Source organism: Anomaloglossus baeobatrachus, chromosome 1, assembly GCF_048569485.1.
Source record: "Anomaloglossus baeobatrachus isolate aAnoBae1 chromosome 1, aAnoBae1.hap1, whole genome shotgun sequence".
Lineage (NCBI taxonomy): Eukaryota > Metazoa > Chordata > Amphibia > Anura > Aromobatidae > Anomaloglossus > Anomaloglossus baeobatrachus.
In genome coordinates, this window is record NC_134353.1 from 351,968,970 (window position 1) to 351,988,202 (window position 19,233).

Here is a 19,233-nt window from a genome sequence, read left to right on the forward strand (position 1 = left end):
AGGGTGGGGAGCTCCACGTTATGGGAGCCCCCCACCCTAACAATATCAGTCAGCAGCCGCCCAGAATTGCCGCATACATTATATGCGACAGTTCTGGGGCTGTACCCGGCTCTTCCCGATTTGCCCTGGTGCTTTGGCAAATCGGGGTAATAAGGAGTTAATGGCAGCCCATAGCTGCCACTAAATCCTAGATTAATCATGTCAGGCGTCTCCCCGAGATTCCTTTCATGATTAATCTGTAAATTACAGTAAATAAACACACACACATGAAAAAATCCTTTATTAGAAATAAAAAACACACACATATACCCTGGTTCAACAATTTAATCAGCCCGAAAAAGCCCTCCATGTCCGGCGTCATCCAGGATGGTCCAGCGTCGCATCCAGCTCTGCTGCATGGAGGTGACAGGAGCTGCAGAAGACACCGCCGCTCCGGTCACCTCCACGCGGCAACTGAGGTGAGAAGCGCGATCAGCTGAGCTGTCACTGAGGTTACCCGCTGTCACTGGATCCAGTGACAGCGGGTAACCTCAGTGACAGCTCAGCTGATCACGCGGCTGTCTTCATTTGCCGCGTGGAGCTGTCGGGAGCGGCGGTGTCTTCTGCAGCTCCTGTCACCTCCATGCAGCAGAGCTGGATGTGACGCTGGACCATCCTGGATGACGCCGGACATGGAGGGCTTTTTCGGGCTGATTAAATTGTTGAACCAGGGTATATGTGTGTGTTTTTTATTTCTAATAAAGGATTTTTTCTGGTGTGTGTGTTTATTTACTGTAATTTACAGATTAATCATGAAAGGAATCTCGGGGAGACGCCTGACATGATTAATCTAGGATTTAGTGGCAGCTATGGGCTGCCATTAACTCCTTATTACCCCGATTTGCCAAAGCACCAGGGCAAATCGGGAAGAGCCGGGTACAGCCCCAGAACTGTCGCATATAATGTATGCGGCAATTCTGGGCGGCTGCTGACTGATATTGTTAGGGTGGGGGCTCCCCATAACGTGGAGCTCCCCATCCTGAGAATACCAGCCTTCAGCCGTATGGCTTTATCTGGCTGGCATTAAAATTGGGGGGAACCGCACGCCGTTTTTTTTTAAATATTTATTTATTTATTTTACTGCACTGTATAGACACGCCCACCGGCTGCTGTGATTGGGTGTAGTGAGGCACCTGTCACTCAGTGTGGGGGCGTGTCTCACTGCAACCAATCATAGGCGCCGGTGGGCGGGGAAAGCAGGGAATAGGAGATTGTTTAATGAGCGGCCGGCTTTTTCAAAATAGTAAAAGCCGCCACAGCAGTGTGAATGCCGTGCAGCGCCGCGCCGGTGATCGAGGAACGGTAAGTATGAGAGAGGGGGGGAAACTGACCGACAGACTGTGAGAGAGGGACAGAGAGACCGACAGAGAGACCGACCGACGGACTCAGGGAGATTGACCGACATACACAGAAATAGAAAGAATAGCCGACATCACTAGAAATAAAAACACCAAACGGACACGGACTATAGGTAGATGCATACGTGTTTACTAACGTGTGTGCACATACCCATAGACTTTCATTGTGTCCACGTGTGCGTGCTCCGTGCAGATAACGGACATGCATCCGTGCAAAACGCAAACACATACGGATCACGGACACGCACACACGGACATAATGAAATAACGGACGTGTGACCACAATCATAGATTAACATTGGTGCACGTTTGGCCGTGTCTCCGGTATATACGGAAACGGACCAAACACGCACGTGTATCACGGACGTGTGAAGGGGGCCTTAGATGAATTCCTTGAGTGGTATAGTTTCCAAAATGTGGTCATTTGTGGGGGAATACTCCTCTTCTGGCAATACAAGGGCTCTACAAATTTGCTTTCCAAAACGGGGCTCCTTTCTTTTTACTGTCTTCTCTACTGTGTATCCAAACAGTCGTTTTGTGCTATTTATGTGGCATCGGTATATTCAGGAGACACTGCACAACAAATTGGGTGGTCCATTTTCTCCGGTTACTCTTGTGAAAATGAAAAAAATTCTAGCTAAAGCAACATTTCTGAGGACATTTTTTCATTATTTTCTTCCATTTTGCTGCTATTCTTGTGAAGCACCTGAAGAGTTAACAAACTTTCTAAATGCTGCTTTAATACTGTGAGGCATGCCATTTTTAGAATGGGATCTTATTTGGGTATTTTCTGTCACCTAAGCTTCTCAGTCACTTCAGATGTGATGTGGTCCATAAAAAAAATGGGAATTGTAAATTAAGTTGGAAAAATGAAAAATGACTATTAAACTTTTAAAGGGAACCTGTCAGGTGCAACATGCACCCAGAACCACGAGCAGTTCTGGGTGCATATTGCTAATCCCTGCCTAACTGTCCCTGTATCTAGTATCATAGATAAAGAGATCTTTAGAAAAAGTATTTCTAAAGATTCTTTATATTATACTAATAAGGCCAGGGACTAGTCGCAAGGGTGTTAGTTCCCTTGGCTAGTCAGCCCCCTTAGCTTGTTAGCACGCCTGTGTGCGTGGGCATGCTAACATGCTAATGAATGCGCAGCGTCAGAGGTAAGGTCGGGCTCACCTCTGCTGCCACCACTGTTTTTTGGCTCAGCGCGCATGATCAGAACGTCCATGGACTTCCGGTCATGCGCACTATACCAGTTTAAAACCGAGACGCATACACCCATCTATATAGTACATATGACTGGAAGTCCGGGACTTGTGATCATGCGCACTGAGCTGAAATCCAGCGTTGGGCGCTGTGGAAATAGAGAGCGGTGAGATCAACCATGCCTCTGACGTTACGCATTCATTAGCATGTTAGCACACACACAGGAGTGTGCTTACATGCTAAGGGGGGCCGACTAGCCAAGGGAAGTTATGCCCTTGTGACTAGTCCCTGGACTCATTAGCATACGATAAAAGATCTTAAAAAATATCTTTGCTAAAGATCTCTTTATTTATGCTACTAGATACAAGTACAGTTAGACAGGGATTAGCAATATGCACCCAGAACTGCTTGTGGTTCTGGGTGCATATTACATCTGACAGGTTCCCTTTAAAGCGGGCTTTACACGCTACAATATATCTAACGATGTGTCGGCGGGGTCACGTCATAAGTGACGCACATCCGGCGTCGTTCAAAACCTAAAAATTGAACGTCGGGTTGTTCAATGTTCCCGAGGCAGCACACATCGCAGTGTGTGACACCCCTGGAACGATGAACTGCAGCTTACCTGCGTCCCGCGGCTCCCGACGGCTATGCGAAAGGAAGGAAGTGAGCGGGATGTTTACGCCCCACTCATCTCCGCCCCTCCACTTCTATTGGCTAGCTGCCGTGTGACGTCGCTGTGACGCCGAACGTCCCTCCCACTCCAGGAAGTGGATGTTCGCCGCCCACATCGAGGTCGTATGGAAGGGTAAGTAGGTGTGACGACAATTAATCGTTTGTGCGACACGGTCAACAAATTGAACGTGCTGCACATACGATGGGGGCGTGTCACATCGCATACGATATCATATGCTTAATTGTATGGTGTAAAGCAGGCTTAACACTTCTAACTTCCCAAGAATTAAATATACAGTACAGACCAAATGTTTGGACACACCTTCTCATTGAAAGAGTTTTCTTTATTTTCAGGACTCTAAAAATTGTAGATTCACATTGAAGACATCAAAACTATGAATGAAAACATGTGGAATGAAATACTTAAAAAAGTGTGACACAACTGAAAATATGTCTTATATTCTAGGTTCTTCAAAGTAGCCACCTTTTGCTTTGATTACTGCTTTCCACACGCTAGGCATTCTCTTAATGAGCCTTAAGAGGTAGTCACCGGAAATGGTTTTCCAACAGTCTTGAAGGAGTTTCCAGAAATGCTTAGCACTTGTTAGCCCTTTTCCCTTCACTCTGCGGTCCAGCTCACCCCAAACCATCTTGATTGGGTTCAGGTCTGGTGACTGTGGAGGCCAGGTCATCTGGCGTAGCATCCCATCACTCTCCTTCTTAGTCAAATAGCCCTTACACAACCTGGAGGTGTGTTTGGGGTCATTGTCCTGTTGAAAAATAAATGATGGTCCAACTAAACGCAAACTGGATGGAATAGCATGCCACTGAAAGATGCTGTGGTAGCCATGCTGGTTTAGTATGCCTTTAATTTTGAATAAATCCTGAACAGTATCACCAGCAAAGCACCCCCACACCATCACACCTCCTCCTCCATGCTTCACGGTGGGAATCAGGCATGTAAAGTCCATCTATTCACCTTTTCTACAAAGACACAATGTTTGGATCCAAAGATCTCAAATTTGGACTCTTCAGACCAAAGCACAAATTTCCACTGGTCTAATGTCCATTCCTTGTGTTCTTTAGCCCAAACAAGTCTCTTCTGCTTGTTGCCTGTTCTTAGCAGTGGTTTCCTAGTAGCTATTTTACCATGAAGGCCTGCTGCACAAAGTCTCCTCTTAATAGTTGTTCTAGAGATGAGAAGGTGTGTCCATACTTTTGGTCTGTACTGTATATATACTTAAAAAATGATGCTGACATAAAGTAGACATGTGGTATATGTTATTATTAATTACTTTGTGCGGTTTGACTGTTTTTATTCAGGGCATCAAAATTCAGAGTTCAAAAATGATTAATTTTTTAAAGTTTTTGTCCAATTTATGCTATTTTCATAAATAAATACAAATCATATCAACCTAAATTTAATAATATCATGAAGTTCAATGAGTCATGAAAAACAGTCTCAGAATCAACGGGATCTGTTGAAGTTGAGTTACTACGTCATAGATATTATTTCCAAGAAGTATACTTATGTTTCTCAGTCTTCAGCTGACTATAAAGTAGTCGCTTATCTCCATTTTTTACCTTTGCATCAGTTTTTTGTAATTGTTAACCGATTAATTAAATCATTTGTATTGTTCTTCCATTCAGTGTATTGGACTTTGCTGATGACTAAAGTAGTAGAAAGAAATATTCCTGCCAATGTGATCGGTTTTCATTAACCTTATTTCTAATACTATAAAAATAAGCTTTATCTAGTTTCCATTAAATTGACGTAACACATATCTAACAGTATTTGCTTTCTAAACACTTTCCATTTATTTCCTAAAGCTGATAAAAATTGCTGACTCCGAAGAACATGTGTTTGCTGTTGAAGGTGGATTTAAAGCTTTGGGAGGGATCATTAATTCAGTAAGTACCACAATGTAAAAGGACTGGTTGTAAATTTCTGAATGTTCTAAGTTGGTATTTGCAGCATAAGTGTGCATTTAATAACTGCAGTCTTGTCAGATTTATCCTTTCAAGAATAAAAAAGCTAGAAAATTTCAGCTTAAGTTCCCACTAAGACTGTGAGCCTGAACATGGCTTGGCTGCATATGTTTTATGTTTTTTTTATGTATCAAAGAAGTCAGATCTTACTTGGAAACAAACTTGACAACAATTCAGAAAAAAAGAAATTGAATTTGTTTTTATCATGCACCATAGGCTATTACTAAATAACAATATAGACATCCGTTTTGTGTATAAATTGTGTATTCCTGTTTTAGTTGGTGTGTCATGGTTGGGTTGTTTCCAGCTTAGTTTGCTTTTTTCCTTCTGATTTGTTTCCCTTAGGCCTGTTTCACACGTCTGTGAAAAACACAGACGTTTTTCACTGACGTGTAAAAAACACGTATGTCCCTCCGCGTGCTGTGATTCACGCCCCCATCGGAAGTCACGTGACATGATCACGTGACTTTCGGTGGTTGCCATGGTAGCACAGGGTCATGTGATGACGCCTGTAGCTAACATGAGTCACTTCCTCTCAATGCCGGAATACAGCCGGCATTGAAAGTAAAGCACCAAATCTGCAGTTCTCAGCTCTGTAGCTGTGATCTGCAGATAGGGCAGAGCAATCGGATTGCTGATCGCTATAGCCCCCTAGAGGGACTAGTAAAATAAAAAAAAGTTTTAAAAAATTTAAAAAAATAAAAAAACCTAAAAGTTCAAATCACCCCTCTTTCACCCCATTGAAAATTAAAGGGTTAAAAAAATAAAAAATATACACATATTTGGTATCGCCGCGGTCAGAAATGCATGATCTATCAAAATATAAAATCAATTAATCTGATCAGTAAACAGCGTAGCGGCAAAATTATGTTTTTTGGTCGCCGCAAATTTTGCACAAAATGCATCAACAGGCGATCAAAACGTAGCATCTGCGCAAAAATGGTACCGTTAAAAACGTCAGCTCGAGACGCAAAAATAAGCCGTGACTAAGCCTCAGATCCCGAAAAATGAGAACGCTATGGGTTTTGGAAAGTGGCGCAAAACGTGCGCCACTTTTTTTGGACAAGCTTGTGAATTTTTTTTAACTTTTTAAATACAAGTAAACCTATTCATGTTTGGTGTCTACAAACTCACACTGACCTCAGGCATCACAATGACACATCAGTTTTACCATATAGTGAACACAGTGTATAAAATATCCCAAAAACTATTGTGCTATCACACTTTTTTGCAATTTTTCCAGTATACTATATGGTAAAACTTATGGTTTCATTTAAAAATACAACTTCCCACAATAAACAAGCCCTCATATGGCAAGATTGACAGAAAAATAAAAAAGTTACGGCTCTCGGAAGAAAGAGAGGAAAAAAACAGAACGGAAAAACACAAAATGCCCGGGGTCGGAAGGGGTTAAAGAAACTCTGTCAGCACAGGATGACTGTTCACACCAAGTACAGGCACTCGTGCATCATGGTGAGGCTAATCATTTAAATACATCTGCAATGCTCACGAGTTAAAGCGGGGAGTGGACCCACTTGGCCACTGCACACAGAATATCTAAGAGCTTGACTATGATTCACACGAGGTTTTCACCATCTACCTTGATAGTGAGGTTGGATTGTGTTGCAGGTAGACACCAGGTACCACTCAGGGACATTTGGTGGAGTGACAGCTGACCCCAAGAGTATAGACACGAACAATCTGTGTTGAGGCAGGCGCAGCTGGAACGGCTGATGCGTCAGACATGGCCGATAGAGTACGATGCAAAAGGGGCTTGTATAGCAGGCTTGGCTGATAGGATATGATGCAGTAGCGGCCGGTGTAGTAGACTTGGCCGACAGGGTACGACACAGCAGCGGCTGGTGTAGTAGACTTGGCCAATATGGAACAGTGTAGCAGCAGGAGCAGCTGGGACTATGAAGCAGACAAGAGTGAGTAACTCAGCAGCAGCACATAAGTAAGGGACCTGTACAACTAGCAACCCGTCTCTATGAATAGACCACATTGCTCATGCACCTTCCTTAAAGGGAGGGTGCTATAAATACCTGATGCCTCTCAGCCATGTGCTGAGAGGCACCTCCAGGTTAAGGCATACTGGCCCTAAGAGCACTCCCAGGATTTTTGTGCGGCATGCGCAGGCCTATGGAGGCTTAAGCAGGCACCGGGAATGGAGCAGCCACCGCTGAGTGATCGAGAGGGTGAGTGTGCCACCGTCACAGCCGGGGAGGGGGCAGAACAGTGCGGGGATGCCTGTAAGGTCATTACAAAACCTACCCATTTGCTTGTTTTCTAGGTCTCCTCCCTTCTCTGGCTCTATGAAGCCAGAGCAGTCAATCAGAGAAGAGGGGAGGGGGGGATTAAGGTTAAACAAGAAGGTGGGAAGGTATTTTTAAACGATTAGCCCCACCATGATGCACGAGTGCCTGCAACAGTCATCTTGTGCTGATAGAGTCCCTTTAAGGGTGAGCTACATAATAATTTTGACCACAGGTCATGCATCCAAAGATTTCCATATTCCAGTTTTACAACTCAGCATACATCAAGAGAATAAGATCGTTCTTAGAGACTTACTTGTTGTAGTACCTTGTAGGTTGAAGCATCTTGCAAGTCGCAATGCAATTCCATTCACTTGCACTATGCCGGGATGTAATAGCAGCATATAGCAATGTTTGGCCATGCAACATGTCTGTGATGTTACCCTATACTAGTGTCTTGCCACTACTGGACTAAAAGTCTACAATATATGGGCAGATAGGATCTGTCACTGATTAAAACTACCCTGTGGCTGATGGATGGAGAGCATATTCGGAATAGGAGGCAGTCTACACCTCAAATACATACTGAAAAAAATCCCAAAAATTACATCTCCAGATATAGCAAGTGGGAACAGGTGCTAGCTACTAAAACTACATGAAAGACAAACAAAGGGATATAACAGTGTCTTCAATAATATGGTGTCGGAGATTGCAGTACATGCATGCGCTGACTCCAGTGCCACTTTAATGAAGGCATTATTACACTAGCAATGTGCACGTGTGCCACCCCTGCAGCGGTCGAACCACTCGGATCCAGGATTTGCTGTGGCTCGAGGGTCTCCGGACCCAGGGGTTTACAGCCTCCCAAATGTAAAGGGGACTATTTACAGGGAATAAGAGTTTGTGACGCCACACGTGGTTCGCGGTAAGGGAAGTACCACCGCTGCCGATGGGAGTTCCTGGGGAGATGGAGTGGGGCAGTCAGATGACGTTCCCTCCACAGGTAGGGGAAGGCCCCAGGACTCTGGATGATGGTGGAGCAGGGATGCGCAGATCCGGTATGAAGCAGGGGAGGACCATGTACTCTCTCAGGCAGCATCGGTGATAGTATGACCGCAAAGCAGACTTTGACAACAAGGTTAACCAAGTCTCTGGGTGCCGCTGCCCTCTTGGGGGAGCCCGTCCGGGTGTCCGGCCCCTATAGTACTGCCGAGTGATCCGGAGCCTGCCTCCGTGCACAAATTCAAAGTGTTCTGGTGGCCCGTAGGCTTAAAGCTGTCAGGCCCCGCTCCCTCCTTGTTAGTAGTGGAGCTGTGCTCTCAAGGGCTCGCGCTTTGGATTTCTGTGGCTGCATGGGTTGGCAAGCCCTATCCCTCTCGTTGCGCTAGTGCCCCTGATCTCTGAGCTTCTTGGGGACAGTCCATAAAGTCACTACCCTCCGCAGGTTAATTGCCAGGTTGCCTGAAGCTACTCCCCGACCTAGGGTCCTGTACCCCGCAGTGCTTTCGGTCCCAGACCGGTTATTAGACTCAGATGCCTCCCGTCCTCCAAGACCGAGTCCAGCCACCCAGCCTCAATACCCTGCGACCGGGTCTCCGACTCCTCCGGCCCAGACCACCGTCTGCGACCCAACCTGCCACAAACAGGGATGCCACTCACCCCCCAGCTGCTCACTTCTTGAGGGCTAACTCTCTTCTCCTCCAGCTCCCCAGGAGCTGCCACGTCAGCTCCTCTCTCTCTCTGAGAGCTGCTTCTGTTCTGTCCTACTTCCCTCCCACCAGTCTGCCTGACCCCTAGATGGGCGGCCCTATTCCAGCTCAGCAGCCCACTGGTGTGTCTGACAGGGTGTGGTGTGAGGTGTGGTTGGGATTTTGGGTGCTGATGGAGGTTGGACCATAGGTTGGGAACCCAGAACAGTGAGGGGTTGAATACTGCACCAAGAATAGAAAGTACAGTACCCTGTGACGCTATGAATTGTCCAGGGGCATCACACATACACACCGACAACAGCAGTAATGATGGTGCAGTGCAAAATTTAAATAAAGAAAAGGGGCAAGCTAGGATGACGCCAAAGGAGGAATTTATACAGAAGACCCGACCCACAATGGCCCGCCTCGCTGCACACGTCAGTCAAAGAATGCACCAATTTCTGGACCTTTATGTACTTTTTTTCTGAAATAAAAGATCCAATCTTAAAACTGAAGGTATGATTATAATCACCATGCAAGTGCCAGTATGGCACTGCCTTTACTTTATATGGGAAAATCCTGGTGATTGGTTCCCTTTAATAATATTTAGGTCTGGAGACATGCTTGGCCAGTCCAGCACCTTTACCCTGTTAAGCAGTGATTGTCTTGGAGCTGTGTTTGGGGTCGTTATCATGTTGGAATTTTGCCCTGTGTCCCTGTCTCCAAAGGGAGGGTATCATGCTCTGCTTCAGTATGTCACAGTACATGTTGGCATTCATGGGTCCCTCATTGAACAATTGACATACAGAACCATACATAGTTCCAGTAATCGATGTCCTTAGTCTGCTTGTCTTGAGCACACTGTTTGTGGGCTTTCTTGTGCATCATCTTTAGAAGCAACTTCCTTCTGGAACGACAGCCATGCAGACCAATTTGACACAGTGTGCGGCATATAGTCTCAGCACTGACAGGCTCACCCCCCCCACCCCCACTTTAACCTCTGCAGCAATGCTGGCAGCACTCATACATCTATTTTGAAAAGACAACCCCTGGATATAGCCTAGGTCATCTTTATGTAGAACAACAACTATTTTTTTCAGATCCACAGATATTTCTCTGACATGAGATGCCATGTCACTTCCAGTGACCAGTATGAGAGTGTGTGAGCGATAACACCAAATATACCACACCCCTTTGCTAACATTGGAGAGTATAATGCCTACAGTGACAGTTATGCAGATAACTCTAGGTACTCTTCTAATGTAACTGATAAATATTGTATTTATACCTGAAAATAACAGTTTGTCCATTTCTTTGCTCCATATCAATAGTTTAGAATAAACGGGTAAAGGCCCCGTCACACTAAGCAACATCGCAAGCAACATCGCTGCTAACGAACAACTTTTGTGACGTAACAGCGATGTTGCTAGTGATGTCGCTGTGTGTGACATCCAGCAACAACCCGGCCCCTGCTGTGAGGTCATTGGTTGTTGCTGAATGTCCTGGGCCATTTTTTAGTTGTTGCTCTCCCGCTGTAAAGCACAGATCGCTGTGTGTGACAGCGAGACAGCAACAACTAAATGTGCAGGCAGCAGGAGCCGGCTTCTGCGGAGGCTGGTAACCACAGTAAACATCGGGTAACCAAGAAGCCCTGTCCTTGGTTACCCGATATTTACCTTTGTTACCAGCCTCAGCCGCTCTCACTGTCAGTGCCGGCTCCTGCTCTGTGCACATGTAGCTGCAGGACACATCGGGTTAATTAACCCGATGTGTGCTGTAACTAGGAGAGCAGGGAGCCAGCGCTCAGTGTGCGCTGCTCCCTGCTCTCTGCACGTGAAGCTCCGTGCGCTGGTAACCAAGGTAAATATCGGGTTGGTTACCCGATATTTACCTTAGTTACCAAGCGCAGCATCTTCCACGCGGCGCTGGGGGCTGGTCACTGGTTGCTGGTGAGCTCACCAGCAACTCGTGTAGCGACGCTCCAGCGATCCCTGCCAGGTCAGGTTGCTGGTGGGATCGCTGGAGCGTCGCAGTGTGACATCTCACCAGCAACCTCCTAGCAACTTACCAGCGATCCCTATCGTTGTTTAGATCGCTGGTAAGTTGCTTAGTGTGACTGGACCTTAACAGTGACATGAAAAGATCGTGATATATAAGTTGGCTGTTGTATACTTCATCAAGAACATTGACCTAGTAATTGTTTTCCTAGATCTCAGATTTCATAGTCACTCTTTCTTTGGACTTCCTCTTTGGTTTGTGTCATCACACAGACTCTAGCTAGGAGCTGCCATGGCGTGTTGTCGTGGCACATGTTCAGTGCACAGATGTTTGGCATCACTTGAAAGTCAGCAACTATTTCTTTTTATATCAACGAAAAAGAGATGCAGTCACATTTCCAATGCATTCATTATGAAAAAGAGAAAAAGAGCATATTTCAAAAAAATATAATGTATCTATTATACGCCATGCCGTGTTACATATAGCATGATTTTACTTTGCTAAAACTTAACTATTATTTAGTCTGCAAAGTAAAGACACAGTAGGATGCCTATCACTTTTCCTGATAGGCTCCTCAGCTTTTAACTACAATTTCGATGAGTGTAGGGTGCTAGTTATGAACAACCTTTCTTTAGCCTTCAAAAATGACCTCACTGATCAGCCAGTCTGTCAGTTCTGAACCATAAATGAGACTAATAATGTGATCTCATATGTACAATCTAATAGATAATAAAAATCATTATTACTATTATTAGTATTATTATTATATTACTGTAATACTAATAGGATGTGTGAACGTGACAAAAATAGCAAGGATCATAGGAATGAACTCAAGCTTATGTTTATTTCACTTGTTTTTGATTAACCCTTTCCAGACATCTGTGTGGGTCGTTAGTAGATTAACCCTTTTACGAGTTGCTTTTCCTCCTCTTGCAGATGAATCCTTTACAAATAGCTACATTCTCCTCTTTTCAAAAAGCAAAAATATTAAGGTATTCGTGATATCCGTTACTCATCGAGTACTTTGGTATTCGCCTCATGAGATTCGAGATCCCTCTCCAGCATGTTTGGTTCAATAGTATGAATCAGCTCACCGTGGAAAAAGCTCAGTCTTGATTTCGTCCTGGAGCACGGACAGGCACTGACACAGCCCAAAATAATGCAAAAGATGAGGATGTCCAGCTCTTCAGGCAAAAAAATCACGTCTTTATTTTATCATGCAGACACAAAAAATGACATGACCAGCACAACGCGTTTCAGGTGAAAGCACTCACCCTTAATCATGATTAAGGGTGAGTGCTTTCACCTGAAACGCGTTGTGCTGGTCATGTCATTTTTTGTGTCTGCATGATAAAATAAAGACGTGATTTTTTTGCCTGAAGAGCTGGACATCCTCATCTTTAGCATGTTTGGTGCCTGATTTTTTAGCTACTAAACATTCTGTGATTGCCTTCCAATCGCATTAATTCTGAAGCCATCTTTGCTACTGGCATTACTGTGATTGGGAGGCACAGCGAATAAAACCCCAAAACTTAATGACATCACCGATTCTTACCACCAGGTCCCCCCTCACTGCCATGTTTCCTGGATTGTGCAGTGATCGGTCACGTTATCGGTCACTGCAGATCATCATGGGATCATCGTGGGACATTGTGTGGATTACGTTGGACTTGCTGTGGTGTTTTGGGGGTGAATAGATTGGTGAAAGAAGGTGTTTTTGTGTTTTTTTTTTATTTAAAATAAAGGACTTTTCTGGGGTTTTTTTTACTTACAGGGTTAGTAATGGGGGGGTCACATAGATCCCTCCCCATTACTAATCTAGGGTTTAGTGGTAGCTGTGATTTTTGACAAATTACAGCTGTTATTAACCCCTTGTATTACCCTGATTGCCACTGCATCAAGGCAATCGGGATGAGCCAATTAATGCGCCGGGATTGTCGCTTCTAATGGATGCGACAGTTCTGGGCTGCTGCGGGCTGATATTTTTGGGCTGGAGGAGCCTAATAACCATGGGCCTGCCCACCCTATCCACCCTGAAAATACCAGCCCTCAGCTGTTGGCTTTTTCTTCGCTGGGTATCAAATTTGGGGGGACCGCACGCTTTTTTAAAAAAATATTTATTTAAATAGTTTTTAAAAAAACGCATGAGTCTCTTGTATTTTGATACACAACCAAGTTAAGCACACGGCTGGCGGCTGCAGCCTGTAGCATATGCTTTATGTGTCCTGGCTATCTACATAAGGCCCCTTTCACACGTCAGTGATTCTGGTACGTTTGTGCTTTTTTTTAAACGTACCAGAATCACTGACATACGCAGACCCATTATAATGAATGGGTCTGCTCACACGTCAGTGATTTTTCACTGCACGTGTCTCCGTGCGGCGTACCCGCATGTGCGTGTTTGCCGCACGGAGACATGTTCATTTTTTTCTGGCATCACTGATGTTCCACGGACCACTCAGTGGTGTGGTCCGTGAAACATCTGCCAGAAAAAAACGTGCTTTTAAAATAAAAAACATTTTAACTCACCCGGCGTCCAGCGATGTCCTCTGCAGCCCGTTCTGCCAGCTGCTTCTGAGCCGGCTCATTATTGTCGTGCATATTCATTATGCGCGACACAGCCGACCCGGAAGCAGCTGCTGCGGGGGTCACCGCCGGCCGGATGCTGCACCGCGGGAGCGATCAGCACCATGGACAGCGGGAGCGCGCACAGGTGAGTAGTTTTCTAAGTGCAATCACGGGCCACGGAGAAGGGAGCCCAGATTGCACTTAGACAACCCACGTGTGCCGTGAATCACGGCACACGCAGGGACATGTGCGTGTTTTACACGCCAGTGAAAAACGTTACTGTTTTTCACAGACGTGTGAAACGGGCCTAAGGGAGACCCTGCGACATTTTTTATTTATTTATTTTTATGATAAAACTGTTTTTATTGAAATTTTTTCATCAAAATATGATTACATAAAGAAAGCAACAAAGAGTATGAATAAAAAACTGAATAATACATTAGCCACATCCTCTTTATATTATCGACCCGATGACTGAATATGACGGTCGCAACGGTTTATCTCGATATCGTATCACACAACCACATATTACTTAAGGGAAGCCTCCGGGTCAGTTTGATATGTTCCAACCTAACCTGAATCTCCTCAAGATATGGCTAACTAGACTTCAAACAACAAAGAAAAATAAGTATTCTAAGAGTATTAAAAACAGAAGAAAAGAGGGGGGGGGAGGACGGAGGAAAATAAGAGACCAAGAGGGATTGGACTAAGGGTTGGAGGGGAAGGTAAGGAGAGTGTGTGGGTATGTGCTGTTACCGAAACAAGGCTTGGAAGTCCGAGGACTCCTTGAACAACACCCAGGGTTGCCAGACCTTAATAAATTTTTCGTTACTTCCCATCACCATTGCTGAAAGTTTCTCCATGTGACAAATATGTGACAGCTCCGTCTGCCATTCCCCGATAGTGGGGGCCTCTGTGGCTCTCCAGTGCCTAGGAATGACCGCTCGGGCTGCTATCAAGCAAAATTGTAGAAGGCTCCTCTTTTGCTGCCTTACCGAGCCGGGTAGAATTGACAGAAGTGCTATTTTAATTGAGGGGGTGATGTTCTCACCAGAAATTTGATTATACACTTGAAACACCTGAGACCAGAAGTTTGACAATTTCTGACATGCCCACCAAATATGGGTCAGCGTGCCTTTGTCCATTCTGCATCGCCAGTAGCATTCCGAGACTGATGGAAAGACTCTGTGTAATGTGGCAGGACACTGGTACCATCTCGCTAACAGCTTGTAGCTCTTTTCCTGAGCACTACAAGCTACTGAAATTGTGTGAGAGAACAGGAAGGCCTTCCGCTTTTCCTCTTCCGAAAAACTGAGACCAAGTTCGCTTTCCCACATTCTGATATACCCAGAGTCCTCCGAACCGCGGGCCTCAATAATCAAACGATATATGAGTGAGATCGAGTGTGTGGGCGGTGTAGACTGAAAAAATAAACCTTCAAACGGCGTGGATATAGTCGGATCTGGGGGAAGTCCCCCCCTGAGCCATGACCGCACAAAAGAGTGTAGCTGCATATATTCAAACCAGTTCAAATGAAGGTCTGGGAATGTGGCCTGTATTTCTGCGAAAGGAGGCAGGTGTTTACCCTGTAAGATCTGCCCCAATCTGATGTCCAACCCCCTCTCCCATCTGAGAAACCTGTCTGCGTTGCATCCCGGAGGGAAGCCTGGATTATCGAACAGGGGAGCCAATGGGGTAGGACTACCCGAAAGGCTGCCCTTGCATTTTATGTCCTCCCAAGCTTCCAAAGTCGCCCTGAACAGAATCCCATTTGGGTCTGTCTGTTTCTTTACCGCCTCCATGTCCTCTTTCTGAATCCATGGGAGTCCTCTAAGAGGGACCTGGGAAAAAGTTTGTTCCAACTCCACCCACTGTTTGGTCTCTTTGTGATATCGCCAATCGATCAAGCGGGCAACCAGGGAAGCTCTATGATAGGCCTGTAAGTCCGGCAACCCAGCTCCTCCCCTCTGCTTAGATCGGACCAGTGTCTTGTAGCTAATCCGAGGCTTACCTCCTTTCCAAACAAAACGGATCAGTGCAGACCTTAGGGTCTTAAAGAAGGCCGAAGGAGGATTTATGGGGACTGTCTGAAAAATATAAAGGAACCTTGGGAGGATGTCCATTTTAAAAGAATTTATCCGACCAAACCACGAGAGTGGTTTCCTATTATTTATTTTTATACTCCATTAGCGGACCCAAACAGCTACTGTGATGGCAGCCAATCAGAGACACTGGCAGTCTAATACACATATTTTTCAGACAATTAGAGGCTTTTTAGTACTGGGATTCATGGTGAATTTATTCGACGCTAATCAAATTTTTGTGAAAAATTTGAATAAAGCCAAGGAATTTGAGTTTTAATCTGATCATCTCTACATGTGTATCTCTAATATGGAAGGAAGTCATCTAATTTGCTAGCTTTGTGTATTAGAGCAAATTAATATAGTTTTTAGACTTCCAGAGTTTGTATTATTCTTTGAAGTGATAAATTATTTTTAAAAATAATAATAGTGAATTACAACCCTGTGTAATCTTCACCATCATCTGTTCCTTGTAGTTCCTAAGATGGTAGTTAGATGGAATTTACTTTCCTGTTGGGCTTAAATGGAGTCTATCACCCCCAAAATGCAAATTGAACTAATGAAACAGTTATGATGGGGAATTAACCCCTTTTAAAAATTATATTAGAAGTATAAATTTCACTGTTGTACTTCTGAAGATAGATGGAGAACATAACCAATCTATTCTGCTCTCTAAAGCCACTTACTACACGTCTGTGTGTAGAAGTGGCAGTACCATGACTTTTTAAAAGTGCCGAAAACCCTCATATTTTGTGCACTGCGGTGACCGCTTCATAGCCAGTGTGCACTCGCAGCATCGCCATTAAGTTTCACGAAGTGGTTGCTCTGGTCGAATGAGTGCTGTTAACCAGAATCAAGGAACTGCACAGTATGCAAAATAAGGGAAGCTTAGCGGTACATCAATATCTTGACCATACCGATGATGCAGCAAAGCCCCCTAATTTGCATATGAAATTTAAAGAGTTTTTCAACTCATTAAAACAGTGAAATGCATACTTCTAATATTATTTTTCATAGTGGCTATGTTCCCAATATAACAGTTTAGTTAGTGCAGTTTGTATTTCGGGAATTACCGGCTACCGTTTAGGGGTTATTTTCTACAAAGTACTGTGTGCTAGCTTTTTTTCTTGCATGTGTTTAAAACTAGGGATAATCGAATACCTCAAATATTCGGCTTTGCGAATATCCGACGAATAGGTCGCCGCTATGCGAATATTTGATGCGCAATTTAAGTCTATGGGAAGCCCGAATAGTTCCGAATAGTTGTTATTCGGGTTTCCAATAGACTTACATTGCGCATCGAATATTCGCGCATAGTCAAATAGCGGTGACCTATCTGGCAAATATTCGCAAAGCTGAATATTTGAGGTATTCGATCATCCCTATTTAAAACCAAAACCAGAAGTGGATCCTAAAGTGGAAGTAAATTAAGGAAATGACTTATAATCTTTACATTTTTAATTTTTTTTTCCATTTGTGACTAAAAGATAACCTATTGTAAAATGAACAAAGCTCAAAACAGTATTCTCATAAAGATCATCTCTATGTCGCTCTGATATAAATGTGCCATCAGAAAATGACCTATTGTTAAAATCAGGTTTTTGGGGGGCGTGTCCAGGATGCTGAGCTGAGTGGACGTGGGGAAGAGGAGCTCCTGTTGACCCTCAGCTAAATCAGCACTTATCATAAGCACAAACCTACTCACCGGCTCTCAGGATGGGACCACGGAGGATTAAACCGTCGCAGCAGGCATCGGTGGCCCCCCCCGCTGCACACCACGGCGCTGGATACTTTCTTGGGCCTGGAACAGGGTCCAGGGGAGGCCCAGACGCCATCTTTCCAGGAGCATGGAGGGGAAATGGAGGCACCGGCCCGGCCTGCTAAGCAGCAAGAGAAGGAGGAGTGGGTGAGCGGGGACACAGGGGAAAGTGGAGGAGTCCCTGCAGCAGATCCAACAGGGGATGCCTTGGCTCAGCAGCCCTGCACTGCATCGGATCCTCAGGCACAGCAGCAGCAGGCCCAGGAGCACATAGTGGTGGTGGGAGATAAGGTGGAGGTCGGGGGGCAGCCCTCCCCACTGCCAGGAGAAGAAGGGACTGCAGCCACAGCTGGTAATATCAGGGAACAGAGCAGCCTGCTTCCCCCCTCTGGGCCTCGGTGTGGAGATCAACTTCCCCAGCTTCCCCAGCACCAGACTAAAACTCCAGCGTCTATTACTGCAGGTGCTCACCTTAAAGGGCCAGACACCTTCTATAAGGACATGCATGATTTCATAAGTAAACTTCCTTCTAAAGAGGACTTTCAATGCCTCATACGTGAGGTTAAAGCAACTTGCAGGTCAGAAATAGCTGAAGTGAGGAGAGATTTGCAGCAATTGTCTGGCAGAATTGAATCCCTGGAGGAAGAGCATGACATCACCAGATCCCATGTATCAGAATTACACAAACTGGCAACATCGCAACAAAAAATAATGGAGGATATGCAGTCTCACATAGAGGATCTCGACAACAGAGGACGCCGTTGCAATGTCCGTGTGAGGGGGGTCCCAGAGTCAGATGGGCCCGAGGACACAAACTCCATACTACAATCCATCTTTAATGAAGTGTTGGACGCTCCCCCTTCTAACATCATCAAGCTGGACAGGGCACACAGGGCTTTACAGCCGAAGAATTTATCCACCCAACCCCGGGACATCATTTGTTGCATTCACGACTTCTCCACCAAAGAACTGATCATGGCTAAGGCTAGAATGAGGCGCACGGCACCTGTGTTCAATGGCAAGGAAATCCAGCTTTTCCCGGATCTTTCTCGCATCACACTCCAGAAAAGGCGGCACCTCAAACCCCTCCTCACGAGCCTGAAGGAGCACCAGGTTCCATACCGCTGGGGTTACCCGTTTGCACTAACAGCGCGCAGAGGGGGTAAATCGGCGACCCTTCGCACTCCAGCAGATACCACTCTGTTCTGTGAAGCACTGGACATTCCAGCGGTCTGTATCCCAGATTGGGACTTGCAAAGGTTGGAAGGGCCGCCCCCTCCCGTGTGGTCCAAGGTGAGGGGTGGAGGGCGTGGGGCTTTGGGGGGGAGAGGAGGTAGGGGCCGCGGGTCGCCCCCCTCCCCGGCTCACCGTTGAGGACACTTCTTAACCTGGTTGGTGCCTATTTCTTATACCCTCTGAGTTCCAGTGGCTGAGCATGCTTTGTGATACTGTGACTCTCTCTACAGCAAGCCTCTGACTGTCCATTGTGTCATCTGCGGCCCTCTGGGTCTGTTGAGCTGCATAAGGGGGGGGGGCTGTAGCCACAATGATGCCGTGGGTGGTAGGGGGGTTGGCGGGAGCCCGGTCCCCTTACTTGGAGTTAGTGGTTGAGGT

The 19,233-nt window shown here is 45.5% G+C and overlaps 1 protein-coding gene across 3 annotated transcripts in view; it reads left to right on the forward strand.

The window, feature by feature from the left end:
• ANTXR2 (ANTXR cell adhesion molecule 2) overlaps positions 1 to 19,233 on the forward strand; it is a 356,942-nt gene that overhangs the window by 152,486 nt on the left and 185,223 nt on the right. For all 3 annotated transcript variants that reach the window (XM_075352423.1, XM_075352424.1, XM_075352422.1), the window contains one exon: positions 5,112 to 5,192. In XM_075352423.1, the coding sequence (XP_075208538.1) occupies positions 5,112 to 5,192 (81 nt within the window). The remainder of the gene's footprint in view (positions 1 to 5,111; positions 5,193 to 19,233) is intronic.